The 24,157-nt window shown below is 42.7% G+C and overlaps 4 protein-coding genes across 6 annotated transcripts; 2 read left to right on the top strand and 2 right to left on the bottom strand.

Annotated features, from left to right (window-relative positions):
• Positions 1-1,821: 1,821 nt before the first annotated feature.
• On the top strand, positions 1,822-6,869 carry tor1 (torsin family 1). 2 transcript variants are annotated; one of them, XM_047570479.1, is made up of 5 exons: positions 1,822-2,164; positions 3,980-4,245; positions 4,341-4,516; positions 5,505-5,632; positions 5,734-6,869. In XM_047570479.1, exons 1-5 carry the CDS (start codon positions 1,966-1,968, stop codon positions 5,976-5,978), a joined length of 1,014 nt encoding a protein of 337 aa, XP_047426435.1. In that variant the 5' UTR covers positions 1,822-1,965; the 3' UTR covers positions 5,979-6,869. The 2 variants fall into 2 exon arrangements, with proteins under 2 accessions (XP_047426435.1, XP_047426436.1); XM_047570480.1 differs by lacking the exon at positions 1,822-2,164 and adding an exon at positions 3,147-3,460.
• Positions 6,870-7,640: 771 nt separating this feature from the next.
• nsa2 (NSA2 ribosome biogenesis homolog (S. cerevisiae)) lies at positions 7,641-10,070 on the bottom strand. The gene is made up of 6 exons (XM_047570524.1): positions 9,904-10,070; positions 8,971-9,158; positions 8,739-8,889; positions 8,457-8,636; positions 8,163-8,355; positions 7,641-7,927 (listed from the first exon to the last, which is right to left on the bottom strand). The coding sequence occupies exons 1-6, from the start codon at positions 9,904-9,906 to the stop codon at positions 7,860-7,862; spliced, it is 783 nt and encodes a 260-aa protein (XP_047426480.1). The 5' UTR covers positions 9,907-10,070; the 3' UTR covers positions 7,641-7,859.
• A 201-nt stretch (positions 10,071-10,271) lies between these two features.
• On the top strand, positions 10,272-17,292 carry gfm2 (GTP dependent ribosome recycling factor mitochondrial 2). The gene is made up of 20 exons (XM_047570519.1): positions 10,272-10,553; positions 10,633-10,717; positions 11,323-11,368; positions 11,463-11,560; positions 11,652-11,777; positions 11,891-11,979; positions 12,081-12,169; positions 12,255-12,315; positions 12,516-12,704; positions 12,791-12,871; positions 12,963-13,111; positions 13,980-14,120; positions 14,192-14,291; positions 14,378-14,567; positions 14,656-14,732; positions 14,809-14,947; positions 15,035-15,211; positions 16,321-16,436; positions 16,529-16,711; positions 16,786-17,292. Exons 1-20 carry the CDS (start codon positions 10,512-10,514, stop codon positions 16,912-16,914), a joined length of 2,307 nt encoding a protein of 768 aa, XP_047426475.1. The 5' UTR covers positions 10,272-10,511; the 3' UTR covers positions 16,915-17,292.
• hexb (hexosaminidase B (beta polypeptide)) lies at positions 17,221-23,228 on the bottom strand. Of its 2 annotated transcripts, none has more exons than XM_047570522.1 (14): positions 22,905-23,228; positions 22,631-22,776; positions 21,750-21,815; positions 21,262-21,308; positions 21,068-21,178; positions 20,897-20,998; positions 20,672-20,804; positions 20,411-20,591; positions 20,237-20,323; positions 20,070-20,142; positions 18,068-18,248; positions 17,792-17,882; positions 17,616-17,720; positions 17,221-17,529 (listed from the first exon to the last, which is right to left on the bottom strand). In XM_047570522.1, exons 1-14 carry the CDS (start codon positions 23,159-23,161, stop codon positions 17,466-17,468), a joined length of 1,644 nt encoding a protein of 547 aa, XP_047426478.1. In that variant the 5' UTR covers positions 23,162-23,228; the 3' UTR covers positions 17,221-17,465. The 2 variants fall into 2 exon arrangements, with proteins under 2 accessions (XP_047426478.1, XP_047426479.1); XM_047570523.1 differs by lacking the exon at positions 18,068-18,248 and adding an exon at positions 19,535-19,709 and having other exon boundaries at positions 22,905-23,224.
• Positions 23,229-24,157: the final 929 nt, after the last annotated feature.

Genomic DNA, 24,157 nt, shown 5'->3' with positions numbered 1-24,157 from the left:
ACGCCTTAAAACTCATTCATACCCGCCTGACTAGCCCCCCCTCCCCTCAGCCACACCGCCGTCTGATCCTGCCGTCAATCGATCACACCGCTGGAAAAAAGTGTTTCTGTTTTCTGCTTTCAATTTCAAACATTTGATTATACATCAGCACGGCAACTTTCCCTTTACTCCTCAAATCCAGCAAATCGGATCCAGCAGGTCTGTTTCACATAAACGACCAGATGTCCCCTCGCACTGCTGGAGCTCTTTCATTCTCGGCGGTCCTCGGTTCCGTTTGGCTCTCTGACCCTCCAGATGTCTGTTTGTTGACCGGATGATCTCGGGAGGGAAAGGATAACAACAAAGGGCATGTGAACCTCGCTAGCTGTGGAAGATGTCTGGCCCGGTGCTGCTCTGTTTTCTTCCAATTTGCATAAAAACACAAATACAACGATGCCATCGGTCTTTCTCTTGGCTACTATGAATGAGGCTTCCACAAATGTCTCAGTTGCATGAATCATTAAAAGCTGTGAATGTTAGCATTGTCACTGTAAGTATGTGGCACACTTATGTTAGCATTAAGCTAAGTGCAACCACTTAGCTTAAACTCCCAAATCCATCAAAGAGCTAAATTTACTGTATATAATGCATCAATCCAGCATAACATTATGACCACCTTCCTAATATTGTGTAGGTCTCTCAACAGTTGGGACTTTTTCAATTTTTATTGATTTTTATCGATTATAAACTCCTGAATAGACGTCTGTCTGAATGTACTATTTTCATTTTCGCTCAGAATCTCGGCCCAAGGCCATGTCATCTATAATGGAATTTGTCCATTTCTTTTCTTTACATTTTCTGTTGCAAACACAACAGTCTGACAGGAGATCTGCACCCACAGTGAAGACTCGAGATCATAGGTCTACAACAGCGGGTCCGCGACCCCTAGGGCATCCATGGAGTTACTGCAACAACATCCAGAGCCTTCAGCATCTCAGGGCAATATAAGCCAGCAAAAGAATACGCCTGTTCCCACCAGAATGATCTTCAACACATCCCTCGACCTGTGTCCAGAGGGTGTGAAAGATGCGAATGTTTTGGATCTTGTGACGCTATCACAGCCTCCAGTCTTTTTGGTGCTCTTCTTGTCAGGAAAGAAATTCCTGCAGGTATGAAGTCCTTCCATCGTCCAGTCTATCAGATGTCTGGTGTGGGCGCTCGTACCTGCAGTTTTGAAGAGCGTGACACTTGGTGAGAGCTTTCGCAGTTAGCATAGAGACAAACAGCGGGAGCTGGTCTTTGCCTCCTCTAGATGTGGCTTCACAGCCGGAGGCAGAACTAACAGCTGAAACTGTCTGGGATGGTTCCATGTTTTTGTTTGGACATTTCTTTTTTATTCAGAACGTTTGTGTTTTCACTCTCTGATTTGTCTGTGCTGTAACTGGTACTTGGTGTTGGTTTCTGCTGAAAATGTCCACAATTACCTGAGACCTAACACACTAAACTACTAGCCACTGACTCCCATCTAAAAAGACAAATCTGGTGCCCTGGACGTGCCATGTGACGTCAGACGTCATAAAGTCAGGCATGACTATGAGGTCACAGAAGACGTTGGACTCATGCATGTGCACACGCGCCATGTTGTGACCATAGATCTATGTGTTGTGGCGCTGGACACTAAATGAATAAAATGAATAAATACAAATTAAAATTTTGATCAAAATACCAATAATATATCCAAAGTATTCATTCTTAATGAGACCACATTATATGCTCCATCAATACTCTGAAATTTGAAATTAGTAGTAGAAGAAGAAGAAAAAGAACAAGACGAAGAAGCAGAAGAAGAAGGAGGAGGACTTTGGACCCTGACGTCATGTCCCTGACAACCAGCGCTTCCTTCCAGCTGTGTTCGCCGTGTCGACTCCTCGTTTATCACGTCCACGTCTCTTCTTCTCCATGAACAAGTGGAGTTATTAGTTTAAGATGAAACCGAAGAAGCTGCACCTCCTGCTCCTGTGGATGCTGTGTTGCTCCGGTGTGGCTGAAGCTATCGAACCCATCAGCACCACGTTAGCGGTCGGCGTCGCCGCGGCGCTGACCGGCTTCTTAGCTAGCTACCCGAATATTTTGTACTATTTCCACGAGTGCTGTCGACCCGAGTGGATTTCTTTCAACAGAACAGGTAACACACGCAGCGAACATGCTACTGGCCGTCATATATACGGGTCGTTTTTTTAAGGTCTGCACAATTGCACTTCGACGTCGACTTTAAAGATCCGCAAGGGGGTAGTGCCTGGTCACAGTAGCTTAGTTGTTCCAAAAAAGGTGAGCTGTTATACAGATGGATGAAGTTAGGAATAAAAGAACTTATGGTAGCTGAGCTGATTCAGTCTTCTGGAGAACGAGCTCCTCTGTCCCTTTAATGTTTAGTGTAGTGGTTTGTCTCTCACTGATACAAACATCAACAATTCAATCACGTGTCCAGCCTTTCAGATCAATTTGTTGATCCTACTGATGTCTTTTTCACTGGTACTACTCCCTTAACAAACCACAACAAAGTACAGCAACTCCCTGCACACCAGACCAGAACTTCCCCCAGGAAGTAGAGTTTACTCAGGTCCTTCATGTACACAACATCGCTGTTGTCCCTCCAGTCCAGCCTGTTGCTCGTGTGGACTTCCAGGTAGTTGTAGCGGTGTACTACAAGTACCTGGAGTCAACGTCCAGCTCTTTGGTCTTGTCTATATTCGTAATTAGCCTGGGACAACTCCACAAAGTCCACCATCAGTGTCCTATATTCCACTTCCTCTATCTCTAATGCACCCTACGACTGCAGTCATCGGAGAACCTCTGCACAATAAATAAACAAATAAATAACTAAATAAATAGTGAACAGAAAAGGAGAGACACCGGGCAAACTGGGGACAGTCAGACAAGTAATCAGTGACCCATGAGGCAGTGGAGCTTAAATAGCTAAAAGCTTTCTAATCAACAGTTGAATGTTAGCTTAGCAGCTGTATCGGCTACATGCTAAGCTAGCTAAACAGGGACACAAACAGAGCAAACGTCTTGCAATTGTTTTAAAACGCCCAACTGGTCAAACATTTCTAGTGTTGTAAGAAGCATGGTTAAAGGAACTCGCTGTGTTAATTTGTCACATGTTTATGACGTATGCGGAAGTGCCCCGTTGTAAAGCAAGCGGCCAGTCTGCTGTAGGTGTAGCGCGGGTTCGCCTTGTTGTGATGCCCGTTTTACGACTCAAAAGCGACTGGTGTCTGAAATTAGCTGCCTCCGACAATGAAAGCGGCACGTCTATATTTCTTATTGCACGTTTTGACTGCAGCCTGTGTGCTGGTTAACGCGTTTGAACCGTTCACAACTGTGGTGGTGGGTGGCTGTTTGGCCACCCTGGGGCGGACGATCTATAATTATTTGCACGAAAGCTGCGATCCGAAATGGATAGCCTTCAACGCAACAGGTGAGCATGTGCATCATATTATATGAAGACAGCCAAGGACGAGTACAGTCGGCTGTAGCACTTGTTTTTGTTTGAAACCTCATTGGAAGACGTACGACGTCTCTTTGTAACGTGTGAGCAGTGTTTGGTCTCTCAAGGCACCCGTAACGGTGTTTTAGGTCACTTTAATGGTTCAGTTTAGACAAACTCACCTCAATTAATGCCTTAAAACAAGTTAGGTATATAATTATAGTCACTGTAGGTTGCTCTGTTGTGTAGGATTTAATTTAAAACGTTTATTTATCAATAAAATGGCAGTTGTGCATTAGCTTCTCAGATAAAGTTGATGTGGAGTCTCCTTTTTTTAATCAGTCACCTAAACTGAATGGATCACTGCAGGTGTCTTACTTTGTGGCTAAAAAAAAAAAAAACAATAGAATAAATATGTGTGGCCTCCACAGCTAAACTCTGCGAGAAAGTTACTCCTGTCACATGTTTGCATCCGCTAATCCTGCTGACTTTCCACTGTGAACACCACAGGTCTCGAGGCAGACCTGCAAAGCAAACTGTTTGGGCAGCACATTGCATCACGCATCATCTTAAAAGCCGTGAACGGATTCATGAGCAATGACAACCCGAAGAAGCCGCTGGTGCTCTCTCTGCACGGGTGGACCGGGACGGGGAAGAACTTTGTTAGCAAGATGATCGCTGAGAACATTTACAAGGAGGGGATGGACAGCAAATTCGTTCATATTTTCACATCCACGCTTCACTTCCCACACCCAAGTCAAAATGCCACCTATAAGGTACGACTTTCCACGTTTTTTGCTCCCGGTTTGAACATGTTGAGGGTGTTGTGTGCGGTCTGTGTCAGTTTTTATGTGGTGCTCTTCCTCCTCAGGCTCAGTTACAGCAGTGGATCAGAGGCAACGTCAGCAGCTGCGAACGCTCCATGTTCATCTTCGATGAGATGGACAAGATGCATCCCGGTTTGCTCGACAGCATCAAGCCGTACCTGGACTACTACGACAAGCTGGACGGAGTTTCATACCGGAAATCAATCTTCATCTTTCTCAGGTGAAAACAGGGTGCCTACGCACGCATGGAAACATATTTAATATGTTCTCAGGTCTGGATATGTTAAGGAAAATGAAAACTAGTATATGGAAAAATATTCATGTTTCCAAGACTAAAAAAAAAATGGATTGATCTGTTTTATTTAAGGCGCTTGGCAGCACAGCTTAAATGTCTGTGTGAGAGCTCACAGTCGGCTACATAGATGGTTATAGATGGATGATTCAGGTGCAACTTACAGTTAAAAAAAATGATTATCCAGCTTTAATCTTCTGGAAATTATTTGGTGGCATAACAGCATATATACTCGGATTAATGGAAACAAGCGATTAATTCCATAATTTATTTACATGATGACACATTTACTCAAATGTCATGAATTAGATTTTTTATTTTTTTTTAACAGTGAAAGTCTGGAAAAAGTCTGGAATTTTGAAATTTCAGATGTGTAGGAACCATGTGAAAAGCTGCAATAACATCAGGGTAGATGATGCATTGCAGGCTAATGCTTTAGTTTTAAGAGCTGGATGAGACTTTTAAAATACTTAGACAGAGAAAGTAAACAAATCTAACACAACAGGCATAAAAAAACAGTACAAAATATGTCTTTATAAACAGCAGCAAGACTGTCATGAACAAATAAAACTTAAACTGAAGGAAGTGGGTGCAGACGAATCAGATTTGTTTAAATACCTTTCTCCCATCATGTTAAAGTGACTTGTAGCAGTGCAGCATGGAGATCTGACTTGTGATTAGTGGCGTGACATGTGCTGTGGGTTTGAATCTGGTTGAATCACTGGTTTGTGACACGTCTAGAGATGGTGCAGTGGGACAGGATTTCCAAAGCCATTAAACCAAACATTAAGCAGCTCTGATGTAACTTACTGGCCCCTTCAGTCTGTCCTCCTTTTTTATTTGTGTCTGTATCGGTTGATCACCTTTTGTTTTAGTGAGTTTCTAACACGTTGCCCGTCTCTGTTCTTCCACATAGTAACGCTGGAGGCGAGGGCATCATTCAGACGGCTTTAGATTTCTGGAAAGGGGGACGCGATCGAGAGGAGATCGAGCTCAAAGACCTTGAAACGGCGCTCTCTCTTTCAGTATTCAACAACGACAAGAGTGAGTGTAGATCACGTCAAGTCTTTATGAGTCGTCATTCATAAAACCTTTACCACAGAAGAGTTCTTTTTTTTTTTACTCCGGTCATGTCTTCCCGCTAGGTGGCTTTTTTCACACGAGTTTGATCGACAAGAACCTGGTGGACTTCTTCGTCCCGTTCCTGCCGCTGCAGTACGAGCACGTGGTCCAGTGCGCCATGGCCGAGATGAAAGCCAGAGACCTGGAGCCGGACCGGGACGTGGCCGACAAGTTGGCCCGAGATCTAGTCTACTTCCCCAAATCCGAGAGGGTGTTCTCAGTAAAAGGCTGCAAGACAATAGAGAGCAAGTTGGACTACTACACATAATGTGTGCACCTGAAGGACGCTACGTTCGGTCACTGTGAGCACTTTGTAAAACTCTCAGCCAAAATGACTAAAGAGAGGAAGCCGAGCTAACAGAAGAAAGGGTGAAGGTGACATCGGGAAACCTCCTCCGAAGTTACGTCTCACTTACACTGAATGAAGAGGCGGACGAACGGCACGGCGCCAGCGGAATGAAAATTTAATAAGTTTGGAATGCTAGCCTTTGTAAATGATTAGGGAGCTTGAAGTCTGCTTTTATGTCTCAAGGATGGTTTCGTTTTCCTAAAGGCATCTTAATGAAAGCTGTCCTACTGTCGGCGACACCGTCACTGTTGTTTTTATGGAAACACATGCCTTCGTTTTTATTTTTTTGCCTTTTTTTTTGTTATTTTATTTGAATGTCCACTGTAAATATGATTCCATTCGAAGTCAAAGATGAGTTTTGTGGGTAAACTAATTATAGAGAAGGTCTAAATCTTGCCTCTGTTTTATATGTACCATACAAAATCGATGTCAGGTATGTTTTCTATGCTGACAGCTGATATTTTTTTAGACCGTCACTCAACCTCACGTCAGGAGAAGAAACTAATACTGTGCAGGGTTGTTTTACAGGTTGAAAATAATTATTAAAAAAAAAGTGAATATTGTTCCTGGATATCGCTGAATGATTTCTGTCAAAGAGCGTTACTGTCAGTAAGAGGAGGACGTGGTCTACTGGCTTTTTAAGACCTGATAGTTTGTAATCTGAAGGATCGGACGCAGTGCAAGAAAACACGTTCTGTAAAACCGATTATTGTTACCTCGGACTGTGAACGGCTGCTGTTGACGTGATGGAAATGAGGCCTTTTGGTTATAAACAGCAAATCACGAATAAAATATCACGTTTTTTTCTCACTCCGTCTGACGAACGCTTCATATTACACGAGTGAATGAATTATGAATGCAAGAGTGTGTTAAGATCATGGTGCACTTTTGTTTTTGTTTTTATGGTAACTGGGACTCGATTGTCTCACTGAGATAAGATTCGTGAAGGGTTGTTCGCTAAAGACAGAGCTCAGACTGAAATAAGAGTTGGGAAATAACCAAATAGCGTCCGAAGCGCGACTGTGCAAAGTGCAAGTTCAGGTCTGAGGTTAAATTAGAGAAGAGTGTGTACTCGTCAACATCAACATCATGTGGTAGACGTTGCATGCACAGTTTGTGACGGCATGAAGCTGAAAAGTTAAAGGGCAGGAGAGGTTTGTTTTAAGACACAGGTGTGGCAGAGGGTTTAATTTGGCCGTGACGCTGTTTGTGCAGATGAGTCACCGACACAGTTACAGAGCCATAAAAACAGATGATATTGACTTTGTTTTCAGGGCTATTGCTTCATGAATTTTCTTTACAGCACAACAAAGCCTCCTCATTAATTATTAATTTAACTGTTAAAGGACGTCTTTATGGTCTTTTGATTCCCATTTGTGTGTGACAACACTTCTACCGTCTTTGTATGAGCAGGAAGATCCGCGGCGTCAAACCAAACCATCTTTCTCACAAGACTTTTTAAACAAATCAAAGGACTACGATAGAATGTCAGAATGTATGTATCTGCAATAATCTCAGCAGCCACTCATCTGCTTTACTTGTTCAATGTTATAGAATTTTTAGAAAAGAAAAAGAACAATATCTGGTGTCATATCAAGTTTATTCATATCAAATGTAGTAATCACCCCTTTGTTTTTCCTTTGAGTGTCCTTTTTTTTTTAAGTTGCAAAGCAGAGCATCAGCGATCCTCCTGACAGTCCAGCGAACTGAAGGTCTTTGCTCGTCGCTTCTTTGATGTAATTAACCCTCTTAATAGAAATTAAGAGTTATCGGGAACAGTTTTCAGGCTGGTCGAGAGTCTTATACCAGCAGAACTGCGTTAATGCAGCCATCGTTCTCTGGGTTATTTGTCACCTGGGCGTATTTACCTGGGGAGCAACACAACAAATATATTAGCTACAGTTTTATCACAAACTACCTGGATATTTATTTACGTATTTTATTTAAAAATTGTGACTTGTCATGAGTGACAGGAGAGCATGTCAGAAGTCCATGTATGTGAATACACAGGTTCATTCAGAGAATTCTGAATCAATTAAGAATTAAGCCCTTTAATAAACTGTGGAAATGGGTATATTGGTTTACACAGATGTAAACACTCACCCCAGATAACTTTTCCTCCTTGTGTGACGAGGCCCAGCTCGCTGACGTTGACCTCTACAACTGTTCCTTTCGTGATGACTCCCAGGGTGGTGTAGAGGGGTGAGGACGGGTTCTTCTTCACTCCCAGGATGGGAAGGCAGAACGTGGCTTTCAGCTCCGGATGTGTGACATGAGCCTTCTTAAAACGCAAACCCTAAAAACGCCCGAACAAGGAGAAGTAGGTTGTAACCACGTGACGTCACAGGTGAGTACAAATGTAACATGACAGAGAAAACCTTTGCACCGCAGTCTCACCATGGGTCTGATGAAGCGTTCATATTTAGGAGGTTTACGGGTGAAGCCATCGCCAACAAAGCAAACTTTTGTGACCATTCTCTTCCAGGCTTTCTTCTGTCTCTTTCCAGTTTTGATAACTTTAAGAACTTCTGTCTCTCCTTGGGCGCGAACTTTTGGCAGAGGTACTTCCCATTTACCCTAAAAAACCAAAACAAAAAAAGCATCGCAATACATGTTAACCAGTGTTATTTTTCACACTACTACAGCACCAGCATTAAATAGATTTTAGTGGATACTTACAGCCTTCTCTTTCCTTTTCTGTTTGATCATGTTGGAGAGGACCTTAGCGCGAGACTGTCCCTCTCTGTCCAGCAGGTAGGCCGGCACTGCTCCCTCTGGGGTCTTATCGTCATTCTTCTGTTTGGTCTTCCTCTGTTCGTGCATTTTAATGCTGTAAAAACACAAGTCAGAGTAATTTTAATGTTTGTTGGGCACAGTCTTTCCATACGTGTTATTCTCCCACTAAACTCACGTCTTCTTCATCTGGATCTTCTCTGCGTGTCTCTGTTTGTGGTACAGTTTGGCCTTCAAACCGATCATCTTCCTGGCTTTGTGAGACCGTTCGTGAGCCTCACGACTCTCCTTCTTCCTCTTCCTCTCATGGTGGTCCAGGCGGTAGCCATGCCGCTTGCGGTGCAACTCAATGTGTTCGTTCTGGGGCTACAAAAGAACAAACAAACACCCAATTCAATTAAAACTGATTCCAAGAAACAAGACCAAAGATGACATTAAACTAATCTTATATAACACTCTTTAAAGGTTTAATATTACTATTACTTCAAGTTTGTGTAAAGGGGCAGATTACGAATAAAATATTTAGATTTTAGGTTTTATTTGGCATGTGCATAATGTACAACTACTGAAGACGCAATAAATTATTTACAGTTGACTAAAAGTATTTAGAGCTAAATGTGAAGGAGACTTGAAGGAAATGTGACTGGCGTGGTTGTTTCAAAATATCTCAGAATTTTGTGCACCAAACTGCAGAATAATAATAAAAAAAAAAAGAAAGAAAGAAAGAAAAATGACTGGCAGGATCATTAAGACCATAAATAATATCGAATTGCAGCCCTAACTTAATACATCTCTTGATCAATAACAATCTGAATTTAGCGTCTTGTGATTCCACAGTTAAAGTTATATGACTTAGACGCGTCAGTAAGATAACACTAGGTAAATTAATTCATATTCACACTTTTCATTAAGTCTAGACATTTGACTTCAGCCAAAGTCAAGTCAAATAGTTATTCTGTTTGTTTTTCGTTTACACAAATTATGTTTTTAAAAAAGAGCAACATGTCACTCCGCCACATGTCACCACATGCTAACGTTAGCACACTATGCTAACGTGCTAAACTCCCGATTAGAGGTCAAACAACTCAATTTAAAAAGAATGCCTTCTTACCATCTTGTGTCCGGGGAGTTAAACGTTACGGAGAATGCGTCGGCGGTGGTAACAGTTGGTAAAGACGCAGAAATATTCGGTGTTTTTTGTTTCAGGCTGGGGCGCTAAGGTGTTGTTTTCCCCGTAGCCGATACTTAAAGGAAGTACGTCATCGTTCCGTTACGAGATGTCCGTCGCTTAAATGTGATCGGCTTTGGTTTATAACCACGATTCGGGCTTATATTAAATATAAACACATATACAAACACGCACATAGAGTATAAATGGCCGTAAAACTATATAAAATAAATATTAATTGATTGATGGTTGATGATATTCACAACAACAGATGAACGTTCGTATACGGAACTATAAATCACATATTTCAACGTGTCCTAGGGATGTATTTTGGAGCTGGACCTTGTAACATGACTTATGACACATTCAGAGTTGAATCTGTTGTGTAGGACATTGTAATGTTTACAGTCTTAGATCATTTCTTACAAGTCTGTTGATTAAACATATACGTTTAGCCTTTTCTGTATTTTCCCGTCACTGCGTCCAGTCTTCTTTCGGTATGGTTCAAGCTTTGACTGTGGAGGAGGGTGGAAGATAAACAGACATTAGAGATGCCTGCTGGAGCCTTGCGGGCATTTGGGGGGATGATTTGGGTAAGATTTCATTGATCCCTAATTGTGATAAATTATGTTAATTTTATGTTGACTAAATGGCGAGGTTTACTGTCCACAGGGGAAGTATTTATTAACTACAGGGCTGCGGGGCTGCAGGTGTAGACTAGGCTGTCATCCCAGGAGACATTACGGCTTTCTTCCAGGTACTTTCATTTTTTTATTTATTTATGTAATGCTCATACACTGTTGTAAAGAAACAAACCCTTCAAAAAATGCCATAAAATAATATATAACAGTTATATATTTAATATATATAATATAATATATATAATATAATATATAATATAAATCTTTTAATCAACCTGATCATAAATACCTAATGTTTGATTCAATTCAATGATTAGCAACATTGCTTGCTTAGATATATCAGTTTTCCAAACTAATAATCATTATCAGACAACAGTGTCCTCTTCAAAAATGCCACAAAAATAATATGTTAATATTTTTTAATACTTTTTTTGTTGCATAAATATTTAAATCAGCTTCAATCCTAATCATAAGTAGAAAATGTTCAATCATTTTAAATCATTTCATTTTAAATGTATTATTATTCCATTCCTGGATATGTGAATGATTAGCAACTGCACTGATGTTGATGGATTATTATTATTATTAGTATTATTATTATTATTATTATTATTATTTTGTAGATGTGTTGCCTGGCTGTGAGTTCTTACATTGTAAATAACTGAAACTAAATCACTAAAGTCGTCAGTTGTACTTTCTCGCTCCATGTTTTCTGTCACAGACGATGTCAAATCCTTACGAGCTCTGGTCAACCCTGATATATCCAAGTAGGTCACTGACCTGTGCAGCTGTTTCAAAAAAATATTCTGTAGATTCAGTTATGTTTTAGGATCGACATTAATCCATGGCTTCCACGTACAGGATCAGAAACATCGGCATCATGGCCCACATTGACGCAGGGAAGACTACGACCACAGAGAGGATGCTTTATTATTCTGGGTATACAAGGGCGTTAGGAGGTGAGCATGAAACCGTGTGTTGTTGTTGTTTTTATCTCCCACAATGGTTTATTCATGTCGATCACGTTGCCTCTGTCTCTGCTGCTTTTAGACGTGGACGATGGGGACACGGTCACAGATTTCATGGCTCAAGAGAGAGAGCGTGGCATCACCATCCAGTCAGCAGCGGTCACGTTTGATTGGAAAAGTCACAGGATTAACCTCATAGACACCCCAGGTAAAAAAAAAAAAAAAAAAAAAGATTCTTTCATCCCTCTCTGAGACAAAAAACAAAAAAACGGTTTGAATGGAAACGAGAAGGAACAGCCCAAATGAAATGTGTGGTTACAGGACACGTTGACTTCACCCTGGAGGTGGAGCGGGCTCTCCGCGTCCTGGACGGGGCCGTTGCAGTGTTTGATGCGTCTGCTGGCGTGGAGGTCAGCTGTCTGCTCTCACAATACTCCCTACGTTTCCATTCATGAATCAGTTTCTTTTGTATTTAACCGGAAGCTTCCGCTGCCTCCACAAACACCAACAGGCTCAGACTCTGACCGTGTGGAGACAAGCGGAGAAGCACCACGTACCCTGCGTTTGTTTCCTGAATAAGATGGACAAGCCTGCAGCAGAGTGAGTGACGTGTATAAAACTAGTTTAGTTTACTTTTCTTTAGTAAAACTAGAAAGTTTACTTTTTTTTTTTTTACCTCTCACAGCTTAAGTTTCTCCATTGAGAGCATAAAACAGAAGTTGAAAGCCAATCCGGTCCTCCTACAGGTAAAAATCATGAGTCCAGCAAAACCAGATATGTGCAGCCTACATTACCCACAATGCATCACGACCACAGACAGACTTTGCAGATCCTTTTTCTTCCAGTACTCCTAAATTAAAAATTAAAACTCATCTAGAGACGAATTTGTAATTGAAAACCAAACCACACAAAGAACCGATGCACAGGTCTGACTCCGTATCTGCAGATTCCCGTGGGCAGTGGTAAGACCTTCACAGGCGTGGTCGACCTGCTGACCAACCAGAAGCTGGTTTGGAAGATCAGATCCCTCAAAGACGACGACGGACGAGCGTTTGAAATCAAAAATCTCGACCGGTCCGATGATCCAGAACTGCTGCAGATGGTCAGCGAGGCCCGGACGGCTCTAATAGAGCAGGTATTAGTCTCAACGCATTCACGCCAGCGACGCACTAAATTTAAATGATGACGTTTCAAGCTCCTTGTTTCTGTTCTGACCCACAGGTTGCTGATCTGGACGACGAGTTTGCGGATCTGCTCTTGACAGATTTTAGTGACAATTTCGATGCCGTTCCCTCCATCAAAGTAAATATTCTGCATTACTCCGCAGTGTAACTCTGGAAAGCAGCAGTCTGACGTGAGAATGCAGAGCTAACAGTGTCTGACGTGTCCTCAGCTGCAGGAGGCCGTGCGGCGGGTCACTCTGGCCCGTAAAGGCGTCCCCGTGCTCTGCGGGAGCTCTTTGAAAAACAAAGGTGTTCAGCCTCTTCTGGACGCCATCACCGCCTACCTGCCTGCCCCCAACGAACGGCACCACGACCTGGTGTGAGTCAACTACGTCTGACTCAGACTTAAGTTAATGTGTCACAAATATCATACGAAAAACATGTTACTCTAGGGCATATTTCACTTACAGTTTCACGTTTTTTTTTTAGTTTGCTTTGCAGAACGACCACAGCTATGAAGCACTTCCCTTAGAGGAAGCGTTAGTGCAAAGATGCTAATTCCATTTTCTGCTGTTTCTACTGTTTTTTAATTATTCCGATTGTTGGCCGGATTTGGAGAAAGTTTCTTTTCACAGTGGAAAACAGATACACCGACCAGGCATAACATTATGACCACCTTCCTAATAGTACTTACAGTACTTATTTAACCCTAAGAGCGCACAAATTAAACATAAAATAAAAATGCCTATTTTTAATCATTTTACTCTAAAAATCTAAAATGAAATCAAGCTCTTGTCCTTCCAGATGAACAGACCGAGTCCAGTATGCACAGATAGATGTTGACCACTAGGTGTCGCTACTGTGCCACAATAACTTTTGGAGTTTGGAGGCCAGGTCAACACCTTGTGCTGCTCTTTGTTTTTTTTTTTTGTTTTTTTTTAGGGTTTCCTAAACCGTTTTTGTGTGTGTCTGCATGGGTGACTCCTGGGTGGGGGTGTCTGGTCTGGTTTAGGTGGGTGCTACACATCTAAGTAGCATCCACGTGAATGAATACCAGGTCCAAACGTTTCCCAGCAGAACACTGAACTGTCACAAGATGGTCAATGTTATCTACTACTCCGGTCATAATATTGTGGCTGATCGGTGTAAATGAAAGAGAAGTTAAATTTAAAGTAATTTTATTGTGAACGTCTCTGAAGATGTTATTGAAACTGATTAGTAAATATCTTTTTTTTCCCGTCTCACAGGCGCTGGTACAAAGACGACCTGTGTGCGCTGGCCTTCAAGGTTCTCCACGACAAGCAGCGCGGCCCTCTGGTGTTCCTCAGGGTCTACTCTGGTGCTCTGAAACCACAGATGGCCGTCCACAACATCAACCGGAACAGCATGTACGTCGGACTCCTTTACCTCCAGCGTCTGCGGCGTCGCAAAAACTTAACGAACTGTGTTGCGTTTGCAGTGAGAGGATGAGCAGGCTGCTGGTTCCGTTTGCGGATCAGCACGTGGAAATCCCCTCGATCACAGCGGGAAACATCGCACTAACGGTCGGACTGAAGCAGGTAGAGCACGACGTCATCGACTGGCTTGATGGACTTTAGTGGAATTTTCTCCCCTTAAAACCTTTTTCTTCTGCTTTCACTTTTAGACGGTCACTGGAGACACCATCGTTTCATCCAAGGCGTCGGCAGCAGCTGCAGCCCGTCGAGCTCAAGAGGACGGCGAGTCGGGGAAGAAGAAGAGCGGGGAACATCCCAGCGTCATCCTCTCAGGGGTGGAGGTCCCCGATCCCGTCTTCTTCTGCACCATAGAGCCCCCCACCATGTCCAAACAGGCCGGTCAGTCACATGTTAAATGCACGACTGCACACCAGCAGCCTCGTGGTTTTCCTCTTACTTTCCTTTTCCTCCCTCTTCTTCCTGAAAGATCTCGAAAATGCGCTCAACTGCCTCCAGAGAGAAGACCCCAGCCTCAAAGTCCGAGTTGACCCAGATTCCGGTCAGGTAATGACAATCATCGGTTTAACATCTATCAGAGCATCTCACCAGAGCGAGTCAGCCTTTCACTCTCAACCCTCAGACCATTTTGTGCGGGATGGGGGAGCTGCACATCGAGATCATCCACGACCGGATCAGGAGGGAGTACGGCATCGAGACCTACCTCGGACCCCTGCAGGTGGCTTACAGAGAGACCATCCTCCGCGAGGCCTCCACCACAGGTGCGATGCCAAAAAAACCTTAAAAAAAAAAAAAAAACACGTAAGTCCAAAGCTCTGCTCCTGAACTGACCGTGCTCGTTGGTTTAGACACGCTGGACCGGACGGTGGGGGAGAGGAGGCACGTCGCCACGGTGGAGCTGGCTGTGAGGCCCGTGGAGGCCGGGGCTTCGTGTGAAGTCGCCTTCACGGAAGAATTGGAGGCACGGCTGTCACCGGAGCTGAAGGAAGCGATGACCAACGGAGCACACAGCTCATATCTTCAAGGTAACTCTGACTTTCTTAAAGCCTCTAATAAGAGAACTAAATATTAATGCGTATAAAAATGACAATCAGGACGTAGTTAAAACTCACTTGATGTTCTGTATCAGGAATATGAGATTACATGTACACCGATCAGGCATAACATTACGACCTAATACAGCTCTGATAAACAGTCAGTGCGTTTACATGCAGAGCTTAATCGAGCTATGCTCAAAATTCGACTTTCTCGCTACAGTCCTCGTCCCAGTTTACATGCAGCGAAAGAAAATCGAATAACTGTTTCTCCTCTTCCACACTAGGTGGCGATATGTGTCTTTTCAGCGGGTTAATACCACGTTAACACGGCCCGATTTCCGGGTTGACCTTTTACGCGATATAATAAACTAGAGTCGTTCATGCGGCGGACCGGCATTTCAAACAACAACCAGACGGATAATAGTACATTTTTTAATCATGTACGTAATGTTCGCGCAACTTCTGGTGCAGGTAAGACCCGCGCTATCCCTCAGACGGCTCCGTTTCTCTTCTTCTTCTTTCTTGGACGTTTTAGTTCCGGGGTCACACGCTAGCGCAGCGGTCGTGGAGCATGCGCGCACGCATTATCCGATGAAAACTGATTCAATCGCATTATCTGTGTGTCTCAATCGGATAATGAGAACTCCGATTTTAATCGGAGTAACGTGTTTACATGCACTTAAGTTCTCCTGTTATAGTCCGATTAAGACAATATTTCACGTGCATGTAAACGCACTGAGTGTAGGAGCCTAGATGCTATGTTAGTCCATGCATATTCTGATAGTGATGTTGTTTTATGTTAATTATGATTAAAAGAGGAGCTATTGACATTATCAGGATTAAATCGTTGACAGTTCATATTAATAAGCCACTAGTTTAACTAATTTCTCTTCCACGTGTGTGTGTGTGGATAATTTAATAGGTTTAAAAAATTCCATGTATTGGTTTTCTGCCAGATCTCTGGGGGTGTGGTTACCTGAGTAGTCACTGGGTCAGACAGCTCTTTTATTAGTGTTTGAAGTGAACTGAGGGATTAGAGCGTCATTAATTAGCTTCACTAATCAAGAGCCTATAAATGTGTGCGTTTCCTCCTTTAGGTCCCCTCCTTGGTTACCCTCTACAGGGCGTGTCTGCTCTGATCCAAAGCGCTGGAATACAACCAGGAACGTCCGCGGCCATGGTGTCGGCCTGCGTGTCCCGCTGCATGCTGAAGGTGATTCGTTTGTCACGTGTTAACGTCAAACCTGCAAACCTCCAACGGCGTCAGTGGAAAAAACTAAACAACACAACTGTGTTTCTCTTTAGGCCCTGAGGCTGGCGGGGGGGCAGGTCCTGGAGCCGGTCATGTCGCTGGAGGTGACGGTCGGAGAGGAGCACCTCGGCTCGGTGCTGGGAGACCTGGCCCAGAGACGGGGGACGGTCAGAGACGTGCAGAGTCGCCACGACAGCAAGGTGCTGCTGGCGACGGTGCCGCTTGCTGAGATGATGGTGAGGTGACGCTCGGTTTGAACGGTTTAGAAGAAATAAATGAATGAGAAAACTTAAACTGTCTTCCTGTAAAGGGTTATTCCACCAACCTGAGGACACTGACGTCTGGAAACGCCACGTTCTCCCTGGAGCTGGACGCCTACGAGGCCATGAACCCCCAGGAGCAGAGCGCCCTTGTTAAAAGGATGACTGGTCTGATGTGATCTCCTGGAGCTCAGCTGACCTGGCGCCCTGCGACACGCGTGATCTGAAGTTCAGGCGTGAACGCACCAAGACACGTTGAGAGGATTAACTGGTGTCCTCAGAGTAGCTGGAGCAAGGCAACAACAACAACAACAACAACAACAAGGCTGTCACAGAAGAGACTAAAGCCCCAGCTCTACCTTGTTCCTGTTCTCTTTTCTTCCTCGCATTTTAAAATTTCAGCAGACCAGAAACAGGAAGTTTTCTTTCTGACGAATGCAGACGAACATGATGTGTGTGTGTGTAAAACATGAAACATCCACAACTTAAATGACAACTGTTTTATTGACAATTATACAAACATTTGTAGTAAAATAAAAAAAGAGTGCAATCAGAAATTCAGCATGTTCATGACATTTAAAAAGAGTCCTGGGAAGCGGTTTTGGAAAAAAAGTGTTTCAGTGTTCATTAAGTACAGCGACGTCCCCGCGAGGTTTAAATTTCAGACATGTAGTCGATTGTGTCTTGATTCGATTCCCTTTCTTTGTTGTGTTCCTGAAGCCGGTCGTCCTCAGAAGCCTCCGTACTCGCGGGGGCAGAAGCTGCTGAACAGCGGCTCAGCGGGGATCCCGCGCCTTACACCAGAAAAAAGACACTTTAGTGTTTGAAGAGTGCGACTCTGTGCGGAATTAACAGCAGCAACAAGACGTGTGATACTCACGCCACCATTCGACAGCGGTGCGCCGACAGTCTGCTGTAGGCGTCGTTCACGTCCGTCACCTCTTTGGCGCTCCACAGCCGCTCGGCCACGGCGCTGGCACGAGGCCTGGAGGAAAATCTGCTGTTAGACGCTAAAAACTTTTTAATTTATTTATTAAGGAATGAAATGAATCTCACCAGAGTCTGGGTGTGAGGTTAGTTGCGTCCACGAACTCTCCCCACAAACAGGCTTCTCCACCAATCACAAGCTTCTTCTGTGCTTCAGTTCCTGTTTTAGAAACATTTCACGGAGAAAGTCAACACGTACTGAACAAGAGTGATACACGTTTAAATGAATTTTCAATTTTATTCAACAGGCTTAAACATGTTTTTGCACAGGAGTGACAACTCCCATTAAGTCAAATTAAAACCAGAGCGACAACTCTTTAACGTGTCAACCGTGCGCACACAAACCCTTGAAATCCTGCGGGTCGACCTTGTAAGCGCCCCGCCAGTCCTGGCCGTAGGAAATACGGTTCAGGTACCAGGGAGTGGACAGCAGGGCCTGGTACCCCGACGCCGTAACGTTTGCCATCTCATTCTGGTATTGCTCCTGGTTTCCTTTCCAAACGTGGATAAGTGTGTCTGGTTTCAGCTACACAGCACACACAGTACAGGGGCGGATGAGTCGCAGCAACACGGAAATATCACCCACACTAAGGCCGTTTTTTTTTTTGTTTTTCCTTCTGTTCTTGCTGCTTTTTAAAATCACACAATCCGGATTTTAAAGAAGCGTCTTTTTGTCTCAGTTTATGGAGGACTGGCTGGTGGATCTGAACCCAGGGCACCTGTGTTATCTGAGGATTTAGTGGTGAAATGCACCAGATCCAGGACAGAAACAACACGTGAAACCACCAACCACCCCGCCCCATGTGTTAACCCCACGTCTTCCTGTCTGGCTTCCTCTCTTACGTCTTGTGTTACTGTAACCCGCAAATAATCAGAATAAAGGTAAAGACGTCAGTCAGGACAGACTGCTCTGATAATTTTAAAATAGACTGAAAAGGGAGATAGAGACTTTTCTTATTAGCGCCCAATAATCAATTTGTTGCTCTAAGGTGAGTATAAATACATTCTCTCTGGCCCATGGGGGTTAAACATCAGCTTCCAGGAGAGACAGAATAAATGAGGTGGCAAAAGAAAGTGGATGAAAAGATGTGGGCTTGGTTATATTTCTAGCAGATTTAGAGTCTTCAACAGGGGGGCTACGACCCCTAAGAGGTCCGTGGAGGTACTGCAGGGGGGTCGCAAAATCTTTAGTTGATCAGGCATTTTATATATATATTGTTTTAATTTTCCCGGCCTGGCCACCCTACTGCTACACGTGTCTGAAATAATAGTAATAATAAAAAAAAAGTATTATTTGAATGGCATAGTATTGAATGCAAAATAATTATGGTTGGGTATTGGTAAGACTGCACGATACCATACAATTTTGCAATATTATTTTGCAATATTCTACATAGCTCACTGAGAAATTTTAAGTGCAGCTTAAAATACATGTTGTATATATGTACAACGTCAATCGATATTAAGACATTCAAAATTGATACTGTATCAATGAAGAAAAAGTATCGCGATATATCGCGATATCGATATTTTCCCCACCTCCTCAAAATGATAATAATAATGTATATTTATAAATAGCTCTAGGCTGAGTTTATTGTAGAACACATATAGATGACCCCTGATGTAAACACTTAGGTGGGAGTGATTTTTATCAGGTTGTCACCGTCACTGCTGTGCAATTTTCAGTCATAAACCTGTTGAACAAAATCAAAACTGAAACCTCAAAAAAAAAAAAAATTTTAAATAATAATGTTTTACTTCTGATGTCCTCCTCTGATTTAATGTGAGTAATAATTCTTTATGAAAACTGACCGTTGAAGTTGAGCGGCTCAACCTTGTAGTACCTCTGCCAGTCCTGTCCGTAGCTAATATAATCTAGGTACCATGGGGCGGAGAGGATGGTGGTGTATCCGGCTGCCGTCACATTGCCCATCTCCACATTACTCCCGCTGCCAATCCACACATGAACTACCGTGTCTGGCTTCAGCTGCAATTGTTAGAAGCCAAATTGTAGCGCTTGAACTGAAGCGGCTAAAGGAAACGTTTTGCCTTCTTGCCGAGAGCTGGATGAGAATATCACTACGCATCTCTTCGCCTGAGAGCTAGATACGAGTCAAATTAATACACCAAATGTTTATTAAATGAGGGAAATTAAAGTTAAAAGTAATAAAATGTGATTTTAATGGGTTATTCTCTGGCTGCAGGCGTTAGCTTTCCAGTTAGCATTAGAGCCGTGCTGATATTTTCGTCCAACTTTAAGCAAGAAAGCAAATACGTCTGCACAGAATGAAAAACAAAAAATGACCTTTCAAAAATAACAGATGATCATAGCATGTAGAAATCTTACCTTAACGCCATTGTCAAAGACCTCTTGCCAGATCAAGTAACCCTTATTGGTAGCAGCGACAATATTCAAGAGTCTATGAGGGGAAAAAATAAATTAAAAAAGGCATTAAAATACAGAATCTATTCACCTGTTTTACTTCTGAGCGAAGATTTAAATGAGAAACACACCTTTGGATGTAATATGACTCCAGTTTTCTGTAGTCGTTTCCAAAGCCTTGCTGTTTCATGAACGCCTGAATGTCCGGGTTGGACTTCCTGCAAAACAACCAGCGGCTTATCTATATATCCGTCGTATAATATTTGACCCAGAAAAGGGCGGGGGGGTTTCTGAGATTGTCTCACCAGCATGTGAAGTCCACCTCGTCGCCTCCCAGATGGATGTAGGCGTCGGGGAACACGCTGCTGATCTCCTTGAAGAACTGAGTCATGAACTCGTAGGTGGTGTTCAGGATGGGGTTCACGGGACCAAAGGTGCCGGTCGGCGTGGAGCCAGAGTAACAGGGCGTGAGCAGACCTTTTTGTCCTGAGAAGGAAAACACCTCAAGTTAAAAAAAGATAAATAAATAAAATACAAGAAAGCACTGACAATTCGTCAAAACTCACCCTTTCCCCAAGACTGCGTGTGTCCCGGAGTGTCGAACTCTGGAACGACTCGAATGCCTCTCAGACGGGCGAACTCGATCACCATCTTCACGTCGGAAGGCGTGTACACGTGAGTGTACGGCTGATACGACCCCTGTGAACAGTTTAATCAGAACTGAAGTTAGTTTATGAAAACTACAACACCCTAGTAGAAGACAAACTCCATCAAACGTGGTTCTCGGTGACCTGCTGGCTCAGCTGGGGGAACGTCCGGCTCAGGTACGGGAACGACTGGTCGTCCACGATGTGCCAGTGGAACACGTTGAATTTGTTCATCGCCATCGTTTCCTGCACGAACGTGAACGTTTGTTATTACGCGGTAAATTAAATGAGAAGCTGCAGAACGACGCTACCCACCAGATTAGCCAGGAGGACTTTGATGGGGAGGAAATGCCGAGAGCTGTCCAGTAAGATGCCTCTGTGCGCAAACCGGGGGAAGTCGCTGATGGACGTAGCGTTGATGCATTTCTGAAAAGGTCACGGTTAAAAACAGGTTCAGGTTTTAATTATGAGTAAAGAGGAAGGTAACATCCACACCGTCCTTTACTTACAGCTCCGTATTCATCTTCATAAACCAGCTGGGTGAAGGTTTCCAGACCTAAAGATGAATGAAGAATGTAACGTAAACACAAAGCTTTTGAATGCATGTGATAAATGCAACTGTATGACAAGGTTAGCCATGATATGATCCAACAGAGAAGCAGATAAAAGAATGATTTAAAAGCAATGTTTAGGTTAGCTTAGCATGAAAGCTAAAGATGGAAGAAAGTAACCGCTCCTGAACATGAACGCCACATACAGATGCAACTGTTTCACACTCCACACTATTCCTTTTTTTTGTTGTGTTTTTTTTTACTGATTAGATCAATTAGATGTTAATTAAAGAGCTTTACAATTGCTGGAGTGACTGTTTATTCCATTTACAAGCTACATAACCATCATATGGGTGTAGCAACATAGTTAGAAAGTTAATTTAGAGCAGAATTCGAAGGATCTGAACACTGTGACTAATAGTGGGAGAAGGAAAATGAAATCTCACCGTGCAGGGCTCCCCAGACTGTCGGCGCTTTCAGGATGGCAACCGGTTGATCCACGGACAGCTCATCTGCAGACACACAGCTGTACAGTCAAAACTCCACTGGATTGTCATGAGCATGTGTCAACGAGTGTGCGCCAGTGAAAAAAAAAGTACCTCGTCATATTCAAATGCTCCTGCATATCTATTTAAATGAGAGTATTATCGGAAAAGTGAGACGATTAAGAAACTCTGGTTTATTTAAAGAAAAAAAAAAAGAAATGAGCTGCCGTTATTCTGGTAACAGCTGATAAATATTAACTGATCTCATCTTGCAGATAAAAATGTGCAACTTCCTTTTCTGCAGAAGGAGCGCTTGGCGAAGTATTCCTGTCTATTCATACTAACGGGACTAATATTAAAACAGTTAAAAAAAGAAAACGCAGTACATTATATACTTAAAAATAGGAAATTTCACCTTTTCATTTGGCTCCCACCACAAAATACATTCACACTTTAATGCCTCAGAGCTGTTCTCAGAGCATGTGTGTAATCCGGCGATTACACAAGGGCACATTTAAAGTAAAATTGCAAAATACACATATTTAAATATCTATCTTACTATCAGAACTTGATAAATGCAGAAAACAATGTGCAAGTGCAGTTTGATTTTAACGGTTTCATTTAGTGATGGGCAGGAATTCATGGTTCCCTCTTTATCTTCTGTATAATCTTGTAAAGATGTGTCTGCTAACTAAAGCTGTGCAAAAAAGTAAAGTATATCTCTCTGAAGTGAAACAAAGCGTGAAGTAACATCATATGGCATTAACATTCTGCGCCTGCGCGGAAGCAATAAGGAAAACCGACAAATTTCCCCTTCATATTTCCAGGAGGAAGAGACTCACATGACTCGTCGGAAGTCACCTTTGGGTATCCGTCACACTCGGAGTCAGTCGATGTGATCCAGACATGCAGCTCTCTCAGGTCAGAGGAGCCCGTCCTCTTGTTTTTCTGCTGCTTTTTAGCACCGGCAAATATATATTCATAAAACCTGTTAACGATACACAGGCACAGATACAGACGGGGTGAAGCGGGTCCCTGAACGCACCACCACGATTCCCCCCTCAGTCAGACACAGAAACAGAAAAGTTGTACGTATCCAGTAAACTCGCTCCTCACCTCCTGTAGGCACTTTGCAGGAGGATGCAGCTCGGACCAGCCGACGACATCTGGGCGTCTACGATCCTGAAGCTGGAGCCGCTTAACTTGTAAGGAATCTGTGAGATTTGCACTTTCTGCGGCAGCGGCCACAACGAGCCATATTTTGAATCCTGGGCGACCAGCTCTGGCTCCTCTTCGTCTATGTATTCGTCCTGAAGCCCCCGGCAGAAACCGAGGGCCAGAAATAATAGTGTGAACTTCACAGTAGTGCTCATAGTGAAAACGACAACAAGAGTCACAAGACCCGGCAATAGCGCAACGGATTTATGTGGAAAGCAGGGGGCGGGGCCTCCAATGCGGAAGTAATGTTTATGTTTTTTTTTTTAAAGGGGAATTAGCGCTTAGTGGTACGTACTTGGATATAATAAATCTGAAAGTACGTACATGTTTCTTCACTCCGCGAAGTAAATATTAATGTACGCGTTAAGATAAATTTATCGACCCCATTATTTATCGTTTGTTTTTACTTTTCGTTTTTGTTTTTACCCAAATCCCTGGTCACCTGATCTCGTGATAAGGTTGCCAGGCAACAAGCAGCGACATCTGGAAGTCACCGCTATCAAACAATAAGTAAATAAAATAAAATTAATGTTTTTTTAAATTTTATATGCGTTGTTATTAATTAAATTAGATCTAAATGTAATTTTTTTTTAATTAATAGTAAAATGTCTCAATTCAGAGCCTGTGTCACTGTATTTTATCTAACAAATTGTTAGTTTCACTGTAGATAAACACGCTATCCTGAATAAAATGGCTGATAATTAACAACAACAACAAAAAAAATCATATATTTTTGTTATCCATACCCTTAAAATGTGTGAATCTGATTAAAAGCAGCAAACACCACATTTAAACATTTCAACCATCAAAAAGCTGTCTGCTATAAGTTTCTGACCTATAAATGTTTGGGTAGCTTATAATAAAGCATTATATTTTCCAAGATTTTTATTTACTTTTACTTTGCACAGTTGTCAGATAACTGTAGAAATATATACGTTTTTAAAAGTCTAAAGTGTATGACATAGCATGAACAGACAATACTCATGTAAAGTACAAGAACCTGCAAAAGTGCAAAAACATTCAAGGCATGAAATGCATGGGCTAATTTAAAGTAGTATGACCAGGTTGACATTTATAAAGAATCTGATGGGAAGATACAAAGGTTTCATTAAAAATAAACTCTGAATAATGTGAAACAACAAAACAAGAAT

Source organism: Mugil cephalus, chromosome 19 (genome assembly GCF_022458985.1).
Source record: "Mugil cephalus isolate CIBA_MC_2020 chromosome 19, CIBA_Mcephalus_1.1, whole genome shotgun sequence".
NCBI classification, from domain to species: domain Eukaryota; kingdom Metazoa; phylum Chordata; class Actinopteri; order Mugiliformes; family Mugilidae; genus Mugil; species Mugil cephalus.
Note: the sequence above shows the minus strand (reverse complement) of the source record. Positions and strands in the feature narration are given on the sequence as shown.